General features: G+C 45.9%; 1 protein-coding gene across 1 annotated transcript in view; it reads left to right on the top strand.

The window, feature by feature from the left end:
* The window catches only part of LOC137334317 (testis-expressed protein 264 homolog), a 395,775-nt gene that overhangs the window by 50,385 nt on the left and 325,342 nt on the right, over nucleotides 1-20,048 (top strand). The window contains exon 2 of the mRNA XM_067999008.1: nucleotides 17,541-17,762. Coding sequence (XP_067855109.1) covers nucleotides 17,541-17,762 — 222 coding nt within the window. The remainder of the gene's footprint in view (nucleotides 1-17,540; nucleotides 17,763-20,048) is intronic.

Below are 20,048 nucleotides of genomic sequence, written 5' to 3'. Positions count from 1 at the left end.
AGTGGGAGGTCATCCACTTTGGATTGAAGAAAGACAATTCAGACTATTTTCTTAATGGTGAGAAACTGAGAATTGTGGAGGAGCAAAGAAATTTGGGTGTCCATGTACACAAATCACTAAAAGCCACTAAATCACTGAAAGTACAAAAAGTAATCAGAAAGGCTGACCGAATGTTGGCCTTTATGTCAAAGGAACTGGAATACAAAGGGGAGGAAGTTATGAGTCAGTTGTACACAGCCTTGGTCAGATCCCATCCAGAGTGCTGTGTTCATTTCTGGGCACCGCATCTCAGGAAGGATATATTGGCCTTGGAGGGGGTACAGCGCAGATTCACCAGAATGATACTGTTTTTTTAAAATTCATTCACGGAATGTGGGTGTTGCTGGCAAGGCCAGAATTTATTGCCCATCCCTAATTACCCTTGAGAAGGTGGTGGTGAGCCGCCTCCTTGAACCGCTGCAGTCTGTGTGGTGAAGGTTCTCCCACAGTGCTGTTAGGTAGGGAGTTCCAGAATTTTGACCCAGTGACTATGAAGAAACGGCGATATATTTCCAAGTTAGGATGGTGTGTGACTTGCAGGGGAATGTGCAGGTGGTGGTGTTCCCATGCGCCTGCTGTACATGCCCTTCTTGGTGGTAGAGGCCTTGGGTTTGAGAGGTGCTGTTGAAGAAGCCATTGCTGCAGTGCTTCTTGTAGATGGTATACACTGCAGCCACAGTGCGCCAATGGGGGAGGGAGTGAATGTTTAGGGTGGTGGATGGGGTGCCAATCAAGCGGGCTACTTTGTCCTGGATGGACTTGAGCTTCTTGAGTGTTGTTGGAGCTGCACTCATCCAGGCAAATGGAGAGTATCCTATCACACTCCTGACTTGTGCCTTGTAGAAAGGCTTTTGGGAGTCAGGAGGTGAGTCACTTGCTGTAGAATACCCAGCCTCTGACCTGCTCTTGTAGCCACAGTATTTACATGGCTGGTCCAGTTAAGTTTCTGGTCAATGGTGACCCCCAGGCTGTTGATGGTGGAGGATTCAGCGATGGTAATGCCAAGGGGAGGTGGTTAGATTCTCTCTTTTTGGAGATGGTCATTGCCTGGCACTTGCATGGCATGAATTTTACTTGCCACTTATGAGCCCAAGCCTGGATGTTGTCCAGGTCTTGCTGCATGTGGGCATGGACTGCTTCATTATTTGAGGGGTTGCGAATGGAAGTGAACACTGTGCAATCATCAGTGAACATCCCCATTTCTGACCTTATGATGGACGGAAGGTCATTGATGAAGCAACTGAAGATGGTTGTTGTCTAGGACACTGCCCTGAGGAATTCCTGCAGCGATGTCCTGGAGCTGAGCTGTTTGACCTCCAACAATCACTACCATCTTCCTTTGTATGACTCCAGCCACTGGAGAGTTTTCCCCCTGATTCCTATTGACTTCAATTTTATTAGGGATTCTTGATGCCACACTCTGTCAAATGCTGCCTTGATGTCAAGGGCAGTCACTCTGATTTCACCTCTGGAATTCAGCTCTTTTGTCCCTAATGAGGTCTGGAGCCAAGTGGTCCTGGTGGAACTCAAACTGAACATTGGTGAGCAGGTTATTGGTGAGTAAGTGCCGCTTGATAGCACTGTTGATGACACCTTCCAACACTTTGCTGATGATTGAGATTAGACTGATGGGGCGGTAATTGGCTGGATTGGATTTGTCCTGCTTTTTGTGGACAGGGCACATCTGGCCGATTTTCCACTTTGTCGGGTAGATGCCAGTGTTGTAGCTGTACTGGAATAACTTGGCTAGAGGCGCAGCTAGTTCTGGGGCACAAGTCTTCAGCACTGCAGCCAGGATGTTGTCGGGGCCCATAGCCTTTGCTGTATCCAGTGCACTCACACGGAGTGAATCGAATTGGCTGAAGACTGGCTTCTGTGATGGTGGGGATATTGGGAGGAGGCCAAGATGAATCATCCACTCGGCACTTATGGCTGAAGATGGTTGCAAATGCTTCAGCCTTGTCCTTTGCATTCTCGTGCTGGGCTCTGCCATTATTGAGGATGGGGATGTTCACGGAGCCTCCTCCTCCCGTTTAATTGTCCACCACAATTCACGACTGGATGTGGCAGGACTGCAGAGCTTTGATCTGATCCATTGGTTGTGGGATCGCTTAGCTCTCTCTATGGCATGTTGCTTTCACTGTTTAGCATGCATGTAGTGCTGTGTTGTAGCTTCACCAGGTTGGCCCCTCATTTTTAGGTATGTCTGGTGTTGCTCCTGGCATGCTCTTCTACACTCCTCATTGAACCAGGGTTGATCCCCTGGCTTGTTGATAATGGTAGAGTGAGGAATATGCCGGGCCATGAGGTTACAGATTGTGCTGGAATACAATTCTGCTGCTGCTGATGGCCCACAGCGCCCATGGATGCCCAGTTTTGAACTGCTAGATCTGTTCTGAATTTATCCTGTTTAGCACGGTGGTAGTGCCACACAACACGTTGGATGGTGCCCTCAGTGTGAAGATGGCATTTCGTCTCCACAAGGACTGTGCAGTGGTCACTCCTATCAATACTGTCTTGGACAGATGCATCTGTAACAGGCTCATTGGTGAGGACGAGGTCAAGTTGGTTTTTTCCCTCGCGTTGGTTCGCTCACCACCTGCCGCAAGCCCAGTCTGGCAGCTATGTCCTTTAGGACTCAGCCAGCTTGGTCAGTAGTGGTGCTACCGAGCCTCTCTTGGTGATGGTCATTGAAGTCCCCCACCCAGAGTACATTCTGTGCCCTTGCTACCCTCAGTGCTCCCTCCAGGTGGTGCTCAACATGGATGAGGACTGATTCATCAGCTGAGGGAGGGCGGTAGGTGGTAATCGGCAGGAGATTTCCTTGCCCAGGTTTGACATGATGCCATGAGACTTCATGGGGTCCGGAGTCAATGTTGAGGACTCCCAGGGCCACTCCCTTCTGACTGTATATCACTGTACCACCACCTCTGGTGGTGTGTCTGTCCTGCCAGTGGAACGGGACATACCCAGGGATGGTGATGGAGGAGTCTGGATCGTTCCACATTTCAATTAGACCATGGCTGATCTGTGTCTTAATTCCATCTACCTGCCTTGGTTCTGTAGTCCTTAATACGCTTGCCTAACAAAAATCTATCAATCTCAGTTTTGAAATTTTCAATTAACCCCCAGCCTCAGTAGCTTTTTGGGGGAGAGAGTTCCAGATTTCCACTCCCCTTTGTGCTTTCTGACATCATCCCTGAATGGCCCAGCTCTAATTTTAAGGTTATACCGCCTTGTTCTGGACTCTCCCATCAGAAGAAATAGTTTCCCTTTATCTATCCTATCAAATCCTTTAATCATTTTAAACACCACAATTAGATTACCCCTTAATCTTCCATATTCAGGGGAATACACGCCTAGTTTATGCAACCTGTCCTCATAACTTAACCTTTTTAGGTGTGGTGCCCAGAACTGAATGCATTACTCCAGGTAGGATCTAACCAGAGGTCTGTACAGCAGTAACATAACTTCCAGCCCTCTTGAGGTAAAGGCCAACATTCATTTAGCCTTTAAAATTATTTTTTGTACCTGTCCACTAGCATTTAGTGACTTCTGTACTTGGACCCCATAATCTCTCTGTTCATCCACAGTTCCTAGCTGCTTGCTATTTAGAAAATGTAGCGTTTAGTTAGTTCCATTGATATAATGCCTCTCTGGTCTCTGATATCTGTTTGTTGGTTGTTTTTCAAAGTTATTTCAAGAAAAATTGAAAGACAAATTTCAGGAGCTTTATTCAGGTAAAGTTTTCTGTGTGTGTGCATATAAATAAAACAGGGCCCCATTTCAAATGGAACAGTCTGTACTGATTGCAAACCTGTTGCAGCTTTAGTTTATGTTCAGGGTATAAACAATTTTTTGCTGTAAACAAAGTAAAATAGTCTCTCTGTATAACAGTATTTTATTTTCTGTGTTTTTGGGAATGATTTGAATACAAACTGGATGATGACTTAGATATTTAATAACAGACACAGAAAAAAAGAGACAAACAGAACGTCTTTTCTCTGAGAATGGACCTAGGGAAGGTAAACTGGAAAAAAACTGATAGACAAAGAGAACAGTAGTAGGTTATATTTAAAACTGTGATCAATAGAGTTCAGGAGAAATATATTCCTCTAAAAAGCAAGAACAAACTAGCCAAAAATAAAACACCATGGATGAATAAAGAGATAAGGATAAAATTGGAACAAAAGAAAAAGGCATACACTAAATACATAGACAGTAAACAGTGGATGACAAAAGGGAATACAAAGAGGTTAGGAAAGAAAAAAAACAATTAGGAAAGCAAAGAACAACTACGAAACTAAATTACCAAGGTATATAAAAAAATAGTAAAGTATTCTACAGTCACATAAATTACAAAATAAAAATCAGAATAGGGATAGGGCCACAAAGGGATGCACAAAATAAACTCTCAGGTAATGACAGAGAAATGGCAGAAATATTGAATAGTTACTAAGGTGGGCATGACATTAGAAGAAGAGATAGAAAAAACTCATAAAAACATTTAAGGTAGAAAAGGGGGAGATAATTGATAAACTAATCAAACTTAGTGAGGATAAAACCCCTGGTCTGGATGGATTGCTTCTGCGAATATTAAAATAAGTTAGGGAGGAGATAGCAGAGGCACTATTACATATATATATAAAAATTAATTAAAAATGGGAGTGGTGCCAGAGGACTGGCAGACAGCTAATGTTATTCCTCTATTTAAAAAGGGCGATAGAACAAGTCCAGGGAACTATAGACCAGTTAGCTTAATGTCAGTGGTAGGAAAGATCATGGAATCTTTACTCAAAGATGTAATAGACAAATATCTAGGGAATTAACATATAATAAAGAATAGTCAGCACGGATTTCAGAAGGGATAGAGTTGACAAAGAAAATGTTTCCACTTGTGGGGATTCAAAACTAGAGGTCATAAATATAAAATTGTCACTAATAAATCCAATAGGGAATTTAGGAGAAACTTCTTTACCCAAAGGGTGGTAAGAAAATGGAATGCACTACTACAAGGAGTAGTTGAGGCAAATAGCATAGATGGATTAAGGGGAAACTAGATAAGCACATGAGGAAAAAAGGAATAGAAGGGCATGCCGATAGGTTTAGATGAAGGAGGGAGGCAGGAGGCTTGTGTGGAGCATGAATGCTGGCACAGACCAGTTGGGCCGAATGGCCTGTTTCTGTGCTGTAATTTCAATGTAACTCATCCTAATTTGAGTTTTTTTCTTTTCCCGAAATAACAAATAAATGAATTTAAGTGTGAAAGCATCGTAGGCAAGCAGGCTGTGATCATCTATCATCGCTTTTACTTTCTTAGAAAATGTAAACATTATAATTAGTGATGGCTGTGATAAAGTGAGAATAGACAGTGAGTCCAGGAAATGTTCACAAACCACAGACCTCTACAAATACTGAAACCAGTGTTTGCAGAGATCCATTAGGAAGTTACAAATCAAAAGCAAAATACTGTGGATGCTGGAAATCTGAAACAAAAACAGAAAATGCTGGAAATACTCAGCAAGTCAGGCAGCACCTGGAGAAAGAAACGGAGTTAACGTTTCAGGTCAATGACCTTTCGTCAGAACTGGAAAAAGTTGAAGGTTAAACAGTTTTTAAGTACAGAGCCAGGGAAAGGGTGGGGGGGTGGTGGGAAAGAGAAGGGAAGGTCTGTGATAGGGTGGAGGGCAGGAATGATTAAATGACAAAACATAGGAACAGGAGTAGGCCATTCAGCCCCTCGTGCCTGCTCCGCCATTTGATAAGATCATGGCTGATCTGTGATCTAACTCCATATACCCACCTTTGGCCCATATCCCTTAATACCTTTGGTTGCCAAAAAGCAATCTATCTCAGATTTAAATTTAGCAATTGAGCTAATATCAATTGCCGTTTGCGGAAGAGAGTTCCAAACTTCTACCACCCTTTGTGTGTAGAAATGTTTTCTAATCTCGCTCCTGAAAGGTCTGGCTCTAATTTTTAGACTGTGCCCCCTACTCCTAAAATCCCCAACCAGTGGAAATAGTTTCTCTCTATCCACCCGATCCGTTCCCCTTAATATCTTATAAACTTCGATCAGATCACCCCTTAACCTTCTAAACTCCAGAGAATACAACCCCAATTGGGGGTTGTGTAATCTCTCCTCGTAACTTAATCCTTGAAGTCCGGGTATCATTCTAGTAAACCTACGCTGCACTCCCTCCAAGGCCAATATGTCCTTCCGAAGGTGCGGTGCCCAGAACTGCTCACAGTACTCCAGGTGCTGTTTAACCAGGGTTTTATATAGCTGCAGCATAACTTCTGCCCCCTTGTACTCCAGTCCTCTAAATATAAAGGCCAGCATTCCATTAGCCTTATTGATTGTTTTCTGCACCTGTTCATGACACTTCAATGATCTATGTACCTGAACCCCAAGGTCCCTTTGGACATCCACTGTTTTTTAACTTTTTACCATTTAGAAAGTACCCTGTTCTATCCTTTTTTGATCCAAAGTGGATGACCTCACATTTGTCTACATTGAATTCCATTTGCCACAGTTTTGCCCATTCACCTAATCTATCAATATCGCTTTGTAATTTTATGTTTTCATCTACACTGCTTACAATGCCACCAATCTTTGTGTCATCGGCAAACTTAGATATGAGACTTTCTATGCCTTCATCCAAGTCGTTAATAAATATTGTGAATAATTAAGGCCCCAAGACAGATCCCTGTGGGACTCCACTAGTCACATCCTGCCAATGTGAGTACCTACCCATTATCCCTACTCTCTGTCGCCTTTCGCTCAGCCAACTTCCTAACCAAGTCCGTACTTTTCCCTCGATTCCATGGGCTTCTATCTTAGCTAACAGTCTCTTATGCGGGACCTTATCAAATGCCTTCTGGAAGTCCATATAAATAACATCCATTGACATTCCCCTGTCCACTACTTTAGTCACCTCTTCAAAAAATTCAATCAGGTTTGTCAGGCACGACCTACCTTTCACAAATCCATGCTGGCTCTCTCTGATTAACTGAAAATTCTCGAGGTGTTCAGTCACCCTATCCTTAATTATAGACTCCAGCATTTTCCCCACAACGGCTGATGGTGCAAGGCAAGGAGGGTAGTAATGGGACAAGTAAAGAAACAAATGATGGGATTAGAGGAGCTGTAAATGGCAACATCAGAACCATTACCAGCACCTGCTGCCCAGAAAAAAATAGGAGCAGTGGTTATGATCTGAAGTTATTGAAATCAATGTTGAGTCCGGAAGGTTGTAAAGTGCCTAATCAAAAGATGAGGTGCTGTTCCTCGAACTTCCGTTGGAAGTGTAAAAGGCTGAGGTCAGAGTGGAAATGGGACAAGGAGTTAAAATGGCAAGCGACCAGCAGGTCGGGCTCATGCTTGCGGACTGAGCGGAGGTATTCAGCAAAGCGATCACTTAATCTGCAAAGTTACAAATGTTTGCTGAGAGTTTGCAAGAACCTACCAGTTCGCCCAACCCCACATTCCATAGTGATGCCAAATAAAGAAAGAAAGACTTGCATTTATAGAGTGTCTTTGATGACCTCAGGATGTCCCAAAGCGCTTTACAGCCAAAGTACTTTTGAAGTGTGGAAACTGTTGTAATGTAGGAAACGCAGCAGCCAATTTCCACAAAGCCAGCTCCCACAAACCAATAAAATAAATGTCCAATCATCTGTGTTAGATTTTGGTTGAGGGATAAATTTTGGCCAAGACACCGGGGAGAGCTCTCTTGCTATTCTTCGAATAGTGCTATGGGATATTTTATGTCCACCTGAGAGGGCAAACGGGGCCTCAGTTTAACATCTCATCTGATAGATGGCACTCCCTCACTGAAGTGTCAGCCTAGATTATGTGCTCAAATCTCAGGAAACCCACCTCTGCCAAATCTCAGGACCATTCACCTCCAATGCTGCCAAAGCCCAGAACTGCCCACATTGCAGCTAATACACACCCGAGCCCCAGTACAGTCCCCACCACTTACAGCAGGCGCATTCATGCGAACACCATTTGTGTGTTATATGCGATGGCCTGTATAACACATACACGGTCTGTGGATCGTGTTAGTGACCCGCTGCTGATACCTGACCACAGACAGCCGGTCAGCACAACCCTGCTTCTCTCCTTCACTCACCTGCAGCATACCCATGGCTCCACCAGCACCATTCAAATATAGTTGGCTGCTACAGGTATTGGTTATTTCTGGGCATGGTTGGGTGCTGTTGGCAATAGACAATAAGAGTCCGCTAACCATAGCATGGTGTAGCTATTAGAATTTTGTTGTCACTCATCAGCATCCACAGCTCCCTGAACCACTACCTGAACGAACTTCCTTCCTGCCGGACCCTAGACCTGACCAAGGACCCTGAGCTCCGCTTCGCCCACATCACCCTGGCCGCAGTCATCAGGAGACTGAAGGAGCAGGGAACAGGATAACCATTTAAATAACCCAAACACCTAATTAGGGCAATATATTTCGGCTGCTGGGATTATTGTGGATGAAGTGTTATTTTTGTTGAACATGCATCTGTTTTTCATGTGTACTTCACTCATACAATATCACAGGTGAGTAAGCACAGCTGTTTCTACTCTAAATAAATGGAGCACTTAAGGCGCTATATCCAGCAACTTTGAAATTAATGTTAATGCAAATGGCTGATGGCGATTACGTTTTGGCCAATATAAGCGATTGCCCGTTTTAAACATGGATATTTTAAGTGGTGGGGACTGTATTGTTAAGTACTAGCTATCTATTGCCAACTGGTACATCTTGCATGTACGAGGTTGAGTTCAAATGGCAAGTTGTGAAATTAAATTCAATAAATCTGGTAATCTTTGGGCTGGCACCAGAAAATGACCATGAAAACTGCCGTTTTATTGTGAAAATCTTGACTGGTTCACTCATGTCCTTCAGGGACAGGAATGTGCCACCTATACCCAGTCTGGCCTATACATGACTCCTGTCACACACTACTTAATTCCCTAGGGATGGGCAATAAATACTGCCTGCCAGTGATTCTCATATCCCAAGAGTAAATAAAACAGCATATTCTTCGACTCGCCATGAGCTATGCCACATTTTAATGTTTTAAGGTATTAATTTCTGCCTGCTTTCTCTCTTGATTTTCTTCTGTCTCCCTGTGGGGAGATGGCTGGCTTCCACTCAGTGGCTCTCTAAAGTGATCATTGGTAGGGTCGGGTGTATGCGCAAATAAATCTGGCACAGCACATTGCAAATACGTGTTTACTAATGAGGGAAAATTGTCCTGCCGGAAAGTTTACTGCATGACAGATCCTCTTTAAATAGTGAGTGGTGATGACACCCTTGGGTAAACTGGCTGGGAGGAGTTACTGAGCCAGAAGTATAAGGGAGTTGAATTAACGTCAGAGCTACAGTCCTTAATCCAAGAGCGCCTACGGCAGTTGTGTCATTTCAATTCTGTGTGTTTAATTCAGCTCCATTGCACTGTCACACTGACTCCTGGAAACCATTTATTCCTACCCTGCATTATGTCACTAGCATACAGTTTTTAAACCAAAGTATCACATACAAAATATTAACCATCGATCTTTGTAGTGATTCGTGTTTTTGTTGATGGAGAGGGTAAGCGGGGGGAGACCTGAAAGTAAGGTTCCTGTGTAAGGGGTTTTGTTTCCGGGGCTTATCGTAGGTCAGCCAGTTATGTTTTCCTGAGCTGCCCTGCCCGCTGTGCGGTTTCGAATTGCTTTCCCCTTCCTGATTCTGAGCTCAGGACTTATCGAGTGGTAATAAGGACAGACGAACAGATTGGTGCAAGGAAAATCAATGTTTATTAATAAGAAAACTAAAACTACAAGGTAAACAGTATTATACAGAAGATAAAAGGAATCGCTATGGATGCAATACAGTCTTACACTTAACGGGGTGGAAGAAACGGACACATCGAGGGAAAATTCTAAAATCACAATTTTAGCAATACCCCTTTAACTCCCACCCTTACACCTAGCTAGGTTGTCTTGTGGCGGCCAGAAAAAAAATAATGCTCACTGTGAAACAGATGAAAAGGCCTGGTCCTTGTGTCCTGCTGCTGCCTTTGACATGTGGTTGCGGTGTTTACTGGATGGCCTTCCTTCTTGGTTGCTAGCAGGCAAGCAGGACACTGAGCCAAGGTGAAGAGAGAAGAAGAGCGAGAGGTCTGGGATGCCCCCAGTTATACAGGTTAATTTCGCGCCTCATCAGTTTGCTCCATTGTCCGATTTGGGCGTGAAAACGTGAGACAAAAGGGGTCCCAATCTTGGCCCATTTACATTAATAGCCGGTACCTGTACTGATCTGTTCCATAACTGCTTTCCATTGTTCCGAATGTTCCTTGATGGGCTACCTTTAGTCCTGGGATTACTCCTGCTTGAATTTTGATGTGTAGTCCGGCAATGTTGATGGCTTGCCTCAGGGCGTGAATGTAACTGCATTGTTCAAAGAAACCTGTCTGAAACACACAGCCTGCCGAGCTGTTAGAGAATGCTGCAGGCCTTTGGCCATGTGTCTGACCGCAGCCATTTTGAAAGACCCTGGATTTTTTAAAACACAGTCACACCAGGGTTTCTTTAATAACTCCAATAAATCTTCGGAGGGAGGGGGGAACATGTGAAATTTTGCAAATCCCTTCACTCCCCCCTGTGGATACTTAAACTTGCTTGAAGTGTCCATGCAAGGTGAGCAAAATTTTCTGACCGTCGCAAACAACCCTCCCCTATATTTACCTATCCCTAATCCCTCGACACATACATTCCCTTACTTGGAGAGAACCCCAGTGTACGGCAGGCATTCAGATAGAAAACAAGGTTGAATTACAACAATCCCAGCACGGAGGGGTCCAAATACCCCTGCACCACTTGGGTTGAAACAATATTTCGCATACTATACATTCTTTATTAAAATGAAAATACAACGAGAACAATCTTTATTCAAAACACCAAAACGAAAACAATCCTTATTGAAAACAACAAACAGAAGGGACCATCTTTACCGGCTGTCATCACTTGCAAGTGATGCGTCACCGAACTCACGCGGGTGTTTCGTCTACCCGAGCATACTGGTCCTTCCATACCCTTTGTGTTCTAACTACTACCTCGAGACCCCTACTCCTACACTGGACGCAAACAAGGTAGAGGACGATCCCGAGCTGACAGATTACTAGTACGTGCGATGCCAGACGAATCCAGGAGGGGACCTCTATATTCTCAAAGATGTCCCACCAGGGTGGGGTCGTAATACTCAGAATATCGGCCCCTATCTGGACAGTCTTCTGTCCCAGCATGTAAAAGTGTTTTTGGGAAACCACTACTGCTTTTAATAATTTAACGAGGTGTTCTGGGAAAGGGGGAATCTGGTAGCTGAAGTGGGCTACATACTTTTGGAGGTTAGTGAAATTCTCTTTCACAGTGAGCTGAACAGTGGATGGTTCAGGGATGGGGACAAATCGTAACCGTGCCACTTGAACTTCTGCCTCGGGTTTAAAGCAGAAACTGCTGTCACTCACCGCGCACCAGCTGTGCTGACCATGCTGGTAGTGAGACGCTGCTGTGGTGATGCAATATGTCCCACCTCCTATATACGCCACCTGTGGGGGGAACATGGCCTTGTGCCATGGCTTCCATGGTGCAGTTTATAAGCTTCGCGTCAGCAGCTCTGAACCCGCAGTGCGGTTTTGAATAGGCGTTCAAGTGCTGGGGACACAGGATTATGTGTGATCCCCGGCTCCGGCACCCCGAGAGGTCAGTACCCATCATAGCATGCTCCCATTTTATGACGTAGGGCGGGACCACTGTAAAACGAATGTGTGCACCCCCCCCTGAATGACACCAATGTTCTCCACCCTGTACACCGGCGCGGGTCGGGCTGTCCCGCCCATGACTGGCATCCTTACAAATATCCCTATGATGGTGTGGTTGGAACGCCCACAGTCCACTGGGACTGGGTAGGCCTCAGAGGCGGAGCTGGCACGGACTTAATGTATTCTCAAAAGGGTGGAGGGCTGCAAGGTGTTTGTTGCTGATCCAGGAGGGGACTAAACCTTGCTTTAAATCCTCCAGATTGCTGCGGCCCTCGCCCAGCAACCATGCCCCATATAGCACGCACACTTCATTCTGCGCCGCCTGGTCTGACGCATTCCAATCCTCCCTAATGAGCGCATTCACCGTCTTTGCATGCTTTTCCAGCTCCGCTTTGATCTCCTTTAAGTGGAGAGCAATGGCCTGATCTTCGTGCAGTTCCGAACCCACCACCTTATTCACATCGATTAATATTTTCTTTAATTGCGTTTTTAAACCATTAATCTGGGTCTGCAGCTCGATGTCATCTAAGCTGTTGATGACAGAAGACCCCGTGTTAAAACCAGTTAAGACATCGTTAAAAGCACCCCTTCTTTGTCTCCCAATCCCGTCCAAAAGCTCGTGGGTGTATAGTCTGGTTCTGTCAACGTCTGAAAAATCAAACTGATAAAATTTACTGAACGTATCTTTTAAGAGGGCTTGGGGCACCACGCGGGTAGGTGTACCTCGGTGGGGTTTAAAATCACGGAGGCTACCGCGTAGTGCACCCCTTTATACATCACCTGGTCTGTAGGTACAAGCACCAAGCCGTTCCCTGGTCCCTTGGTGGTGGCGGGGCATCCCTCTACTATCATACGTGACGTCGCGGTCGTAGGCAGGGGCTGTCGGGGGCAGGTTACTAATTCAGTTGCATTAACCGAGATTGGGGAGTATGGGATCGCGCATGCGACCAGGTGCGATTCCCAGTCCATCCCCCTCCCGTCATCTCGCCACTGGCTGCGGAAAATTATGGAAATGCCTGTGGGGCAGACCTTCTCTGAACCCCACATACAGACATAGATCCCCTGATCCGGTTCTCACCATTTGTCCCAGCACACACTTAACCCTCCCTGGGTCCCTGTGATGGTCCTGTGGGTGTTATTCCCTAACCTCTCCCACTCTACCCTGGGGTTCCCCATATCCTTACTTAATTTTCTGAGCCACCATCACCTATCCAGGGGAACGTTGCCTTTACATGACAAACATATTCCTTTTCCCACGGTGACGCTAATCCTTGGGGTGACGGTTCGTATCCTTGGGCATTGGAGGAAGGTCTCCCCATATGAAAAACCGGTCTGGCTCGAGTACTGGGTCGAATTTGACCCCAGCCATCCGGGCCAGCTCCCCTTGTGAGTGTACAAGGCGATTTCATCCGTCTCGCGTAGGCCACTCCCATCGTGGGCTAGGGGCGCCGTTTTTCCGGAGCATCCGAAGATGTGGTGGTCCTCGGTGTCGCCCCTTCTCCCGAGGCTCAGCCCAGACAGGGCGAGCAGGATCACGCCTCCTAACATTCCCTTTAATTCCCTGTAAAAGATAAAGAACATCTAGCCGGGCCCCCTATAGGTTTCCTGGCTCGGGTGAAGTGTGAGCGGGTCCCTCGACCTCTGCTCACGTAGACAACACTGGAACGGTTCCATCTTAAAATTACACTACGGTTCCACACCTTATAATTAACCTAAACATCTTAACTTAAAACTACAAACTTAACTGCTCAGGTTATATACATCCGCCGCCCGTCTCCGAGCGGCCAGCTCAAATTCTGTCAGGACTGCTGCAGGCTGCTCCCTGCGGCTTGGCTGTACTGACTTTTACTTCCGGTCCCTCACAGCCCGCGACTGCTGGCTGAGGGCCTTTGTCTTTCGACTTAACTTTAACGCGGGAGGTAGCCCTTTTAAACTGGGGAGCCGGCGACCATGTCTTCCTAGGCTGGGGTGTCCGAGGGGACCTCCGAGGAGGTGCTGTTGGTGGGGCTACCCTGGCGAGCGGACCCTTGCTGTGGGTCGCAGTCCTCACTGGCTGGGGGCTTTTCCCCTGTGGCTCCTCCCTTCCCAAGTCTGAGCTGGGGACAGGCAACCCCTCGCTGCCTGCTGTCGGTGGCTGAGAGTCTTCCTCTCCAGGTTCAAAACCTGGGTCGGGGGCGGGGCTACCTGCCTCGGGCTCCTCCTTCTCCCCACCTGAGTCCAGAAGAGAGGGGGAGTGGTTTGGACAGGGGCCTGGGTGACTCCTCCCCTGACGCACGTGACTGCGCCTGCGTGTGCTGCCTGTGAGCTGGGACCTGCTGGGAGCTGGGGATTTCTAACCTCGCGTTGGATCCCAGCTGCCTACTTTTTCGCCTCTGATCTAAACAGCTTACATTGGTTTATATGAAACCAATTTGTCCACCGGGGCAATTTTACAGCGTAAACCATGGGGCTGGCTTTATCTACTATGCTATAGGGTCCCATGTACAGTGGCTCCAAACTCCCCACTTGGGCATAGTTCCTCACCATTGCCTGGTCCCCTATCTCCCACTGATGACATTTGTTAGGCTCGAGCAGCAGTCGGTTATTCCGATGCTGCTTCCCCATACTACCTGCTGCCTGTTCGTAAATCTGCTTCAGGCGCTCGAGGAGTGTTCGGGCGAATTTATCCCGGTTTACCTCCTGAAGCCGCCCTTCTGTAAGAACTGGGGCTAGGACATGGGAGGGGGGTTCTCATGACCCTACCGGTCATGAGCTCGTGCGGGGAATACCCCGTACTCTTTGACTGACTAGCTCGGATCCCCATGAGGACTAGAGGCAAGACCTCTGTCCATTTTCGGGGCGAGTCCGCTGTCTCCTTCCTCAGCCTTTCTTTGACGGTGCGGTTCATGCGTTCCACAATCCCTGAGGACTGTGGATTGTGGGCTACATGCCACTTCCCCTGAATACCGAGCAGCATAAGTGTATTCTGCATGACCTGGCCGGTGAAGTGGCTTCCCTGGTCGGACTCCACAAATTGGGGTAGCCCCCACCGTGAGAACACCTCCCTGACCAGGATCCTTGCAGTCCCTAATGCTGTGGCTTTTCTACAGGGGAAGGCCTCGACCCACTTGGAAAACACGTCCACCAGGACGAGGCAGTATTTGTAGCCTCCCTGGGCAGTGGGTAGGGGCACGATGTAGTTAATCTAGATCGACTGCCATGGTCCCTCTACCCTCCTAACGTGTCCCATTGGCACTTTCCTTCTGTGGGGGTCGGGGTTATTTGCAGCGCACACAAGACAGCTAGCGCAGAACTCGCGGACATCTTCCCGGAGTTCTGGCCACCATCCTGCCTGTTCCACCCGCCGCCAGGTGGTCTCAGGCCCGGGATGTCCTGCTCTCAGCCCTTCATGGGCCAGTTGAAGGAACTCCCTCCGGTGCTGCTGGGGTACTACCCACTGTCCTTCCTTGAACAGCATGCCCTCTCTTATGGAGAGGGCTGCTGCGCCGTAAGGGCCTTCTATCCTCCTACCCTCGCTCACTGCGCTAGTGACGGTTTTCAGGACAGGGTCCTGGGCTTGGACTGTTTTAAGATCCGGGGCTAATGCTACCCCTAAGTTCCTCTGGGTCCCACCCCTGCCTCTAACTGCCGCCACGGGCCCGGACCCATAGGGGTCCCAGAAAATGCCGGTGCGGGCACCCTCCTTGGCCAGCGTGTCGGCCTGCTGGTTGCCCTGGCTGCGGGGTTCTGTGGAGGAGTGGGCCTTCACTTTGTGGATGAAGACCTCGCCTTTCTCCCCCACGGCTGCCAGGATTTTCTCCAGCAGGGGTTTTACTGTTAAGGGCCCCCTGTCGGCGGAGGTATATCCGCGACGGGACCAGATGGCCAGGTACTGCACTGTCACACTGACTCCTGGAAACCATTTATTCCTACCCTGCATTATGTCACTAGCATACAGTTTTCAAACCAAAGTATCACATACAAAATATTAACCATCGATCTTTGTAGTGATTCGTGTTTTTGTTGATGGAGAGGGTAAGCGGGGGGAGACCTGAAAGTAAGATTCCTGTTCTTTTAAAGCAGTAAAGTTGTTCCCCTTTCAACAGAACCCTCTGACTGTTCCACTTACCTCCCTTAATGGCAGTAATCAGTAGCTGACTCCTACTGGACTGTTGTGTCCTATAATTTGTGATGAGGGGTTTTAGATATGCTTTCTAAAACAAGCTACCGGAGACCCAACTGTTAAAATCGTTTCAGGCATGAATGAAAGTATCCAAGTCTGTTGGGCCTGTGTTGTCGTAGCTGATTTGTGAAGGTAGAAAACTGAAGAATCAAACGCTATGACTGTTAATAATCCATTCTAGACTGTTGGCTACTTCATAATTTGTAGAACAGTTGGAGTGTGTATTACAAGACGGTGACATAGTCAGCCCTGGTTGTGTTTTAAACTGCCACCAGAATGAAACAGAAGCATTGGGTAAGGTCATGTGATGTGTGAGGTTGGCCTGTAACATGCTTATGTTCGTTGGTTACTTTTCTTATACATAACTGGTCTTGTTCACATTTACTCAAAGGAAATATTACACATTTTATCTGTTTGTTGTAACAGGCTAAACTGGCAGGTGGATTCGGGTGAGTCATGTTATGTGGTGGGAGGACTAAATCTCAGGCATTACAATGTTAGCATTCGTTAAAAGTAATAGAAATAGACATCATTCCACTTGAGGCACTGGGGCAGATTTTCAACTTTCCAGCCGGGTGTAAAATTGGTGGTGTGGATCCGGCTGTTCATATGGAAACCGTCCAATTTTCATTCCCATTGATTTCATTTGAGATGAAAATGGGGGTGGTTTCTGTAACAAGTGGCTCATCCACAACATCAGTTTTCTGCCAAGGCGAAAAGTTGAAAATCTACCAAATTGCTTCTAGGTGTTACCAATTTTACAAAAGCATTAATAAATAGTGACAACAGGAAGCGGGAAGTTTCAGGAATTTTGTATTGGTGTATCCCCATACTGATCACTGTGATCATGGGTTGTGTGTGAGCCACTGACTGCTGTCCAGGTGCATTATGTCCCCCTGTACATACTTAACATCGGTAATGATATGCAATCTTGCAGAAAGTGCTGTCACAATAGAAATAAGATTTATTGAAACACCAGATATTGGAATTGCCATTGCTTTGGTATGGAGAGGGGGCATCGCATGTTTAAGAATAGAGTGAAATTAAATCTTCCATAATCTATGAGGTACTAAACCAACAACCTGGCCTATAACCATTGCATTGACTTGTCCTGTTGGATATATTGGACAGACAACTGAAATATAATTTTTTTAATTTTAAATTTCTTTAAAGAATTCACTGCTTTGAGTGATTAGATAATGGAGGCAGTTTTGTCGTATTTTCTTATTGAAAACAAGAATAAAGTGAACATTGAATTGGCATCCTGTTGGGGACGAGATGCATTTTTCCTATCCTCTCCTGTTGGGGATAGCTAGCATGTGCAAATATTGCAACACATCAATATTTGTTCTATAGTTTTGGTATGAAGAGGGGGAATTGCAGATTTAAGGATAGAGTGAAATTAAACCTTAATTGTGTAGCAACGATACAGAGGTGTAACATTAATTCTTGTTTCAGTGGTATTTTGTGTGTGTTAGTATGTCAGCAGACCTGAGTTAACATGAAGTCCTTTTGATTCCAGGTACCAGAAGAGAAGCTGCGATATATAGCAGGCACCATCTTGAGTGAAGGCGATGAGAAACCTTCTGAAGAACTAGTCAAACTCTTTGAGAAGTTCGGCTTCAAGATATTCTCCTTCCCAGAAGTCACACATGTTGTTATGACAACTTTCCCTTTCACGACCTTCCTCTCACTGCTTCTGGCAATTTACAAGGTGTACCCAGTATTGGATAACTACATCAAGGTAGGCACTATCTCAACTAGTCATTTAGTAGAAGTTGAGCAATTCCTCATTTTTTTAACATGACTCATAATTGATGCCCCCTATTTGGCCAGTGCCAACCTCATGATTTTAAGCTTTGCAATTGCCCACAGTGATACTGAAGCCTAAAGCCTTGAAAATGGCCTATACTGATGCTTTGAAGTAACTGGTAAGTCATGGTATCGCTACTTTTAAGCCTTCTAAACGCACAGACACCTGTAGCGGAAGCCCTGGCACACATCAGTATTCACACCTGTGGCTAGTCCTGTGAAAAGCTGTGCAGAGAATGGTATATTGTATCTGTTTGTAATACCCATGGTTGCCATTAATGCTGATTTGTATTAATAGTATACCAACTGATTTCAGAGCTATAAGGAGCTGAAAGTCTATTTGGTGTGTGTGTGTGTGTGTGTGTGTTTTGCCTATAATTTCTGTACAATATAGCACTAATTGATGTTGGAGTGTCTCCTATGGCTTCTATTTAAATATGTCCTACAATTGGGGAAAAAAAGCAGGGAATTGAGTGCTTTGTAATTTTTTAGTAATTGCTTTGTAAGGAATAATAAATGGATTGGATGCCTTCCTGTGTGCGCGGGTTAGTTGGACATGTATGTGAGCTGAAGTATAGTAGCTGCATATTTTCCACGAGATCCTTAGTTCTGTTCATCCAGCGAGCTTTATATGGTCACTTACTGCATGTGACACAGAGAAGGCAGGCTTAGCAGCACATTGTCATGCACACGTTATACATTTGTATCTTAAGCTAATATTACGCAGGCTTTTTCGAAGGAGCATACTGTTTTCAATGTTTTATTTTTGTGCTCTTGAGTCTGCTGCCAGGATAAGGGGGCCAGATTTAGCAGTGTAAATGCTGGAAGCCTGATCACTGGCGTGGGTCTCCAAGAATTCAAAGCCAAACAACACCACTATAAAACTGACTCATCACATCTGCCATTGTTCCACCGCTGCCCAGACAATGGGGACAAGCTGTGGATGGGTAGAGACTCGGTCACAGTCGGCCCAGAATGCCAGCCTGCAAAATGGTGGGACTGGCAGGGTAGCAAGTGTGGTAGTTAAATTCCTTCCCAAGAAAGGTCCTGTTTGAATTGGAATATTGGCTGATGACACCTGGAGCAATTTGCTGCATTTGTGCCTTACTAGGAGAAGTGTTAAGCATTTCACTGTCTTCTTGATCAAACATTTTAAGTAAGAACAGTACTTTGGCATTCTGTGCTGGGTTGTGAATGTTATAGGATGGCATTGCCTCTTGTTTCTATCCTATCCTACCCTGCAACTGTTCTGGTTGAAATTCTTTGCCGTTATTACACTTCAATTTCTAGATGGGAGAGTGAGGAAGAAAAGTCAAACATTTTTATAAAGAAATTTCACCACAATGTTGACTTCAGGTGTGTTGCTAGATACCTGACCACAAGCGGTATATGTGTGCCCTTGTAGAAATGTACATTTGGCACTGGGAGAGAAGTCACACAAGCGATGCGACATGAGGTACACATTTTGTTTTGGATATGACTCAGTATTTCCAGGAGCTTGGAGTACTGTGTCTGGCTGATTAAAATTTCCCCACTCACTGGAGTGCTGCACTGTCGGAGGTGCTGTCTTTTGAATGTGATGTTAAACCGGGGCCCTGCCTGCCCCCTCAGGTGCACGTAAAAGTTCCCTCGGCACTATTCAAAGAAGAGCAGTGGAGTTCTTCTGGTGCCCTGGCCAATATTTACCTCTCAACCAATACCTAAAAAAATGGATGATCTAGTCATTTATTTCATTGCTGTGTGCAAATTGGCTGCCATCTTTCATAGAATCATAGAATGGTTACAGCGCAGAAGGAGGCCATTTGGCCCGTCAAGTCCGTGCCGGCTCTCTGCAAGAGCAATCCATCTAGTCCCACTACCCCGCCCTATCCCCGTAGTCCTGCAAATTTTTTCCCTTCAAGTACTTATCCAATTCCCTTTTGAAAGCCACGATTGAATCTGCCTCCACCACCCCCTCAGGCAGTGCATTTGAGATCACAACCATTTGGAGTATAAAAGTTTTCTTTTCTCATGTTGGCTTTGGTTCTTTTGCCAACCACCTTAAATCTATGTCTTCTGGTTCTTGACCCTTCCGTCAATGGGAACAGTTTCTCTCTATCTACTCTGTCTAGACCCCTAATGATTTTGAATACCTCTATCAAATCTCCTCTCAACCTTTTGCTCTAAGGAGAACAACCCCAGCTTCTGCAGTCTATCACTATAACTGAATTCCCTCAAT

The sequence above is a fragment of the Heptranchias perlo genome, chromosome 17 (genome assembly GCF_035084215.1).
Source record: "Heptranchias perlo isolate sHepPer1 chromosome 17, sHepPer1.hap1, whole genome shotgun sequence".
Classification (NCBI taxonomy): domain Eukaryota; kingdom Metazoa; phylum Chordata; class Chondrichthyes; order Hexanchiformes; family Hexanchidae; genus Heptranchias; species Heptranchias perlo.
Note: the sequence above shows the minus strand (reverse complement) of the source record. Positions and strands in the feature narration are given on the sequence as shown.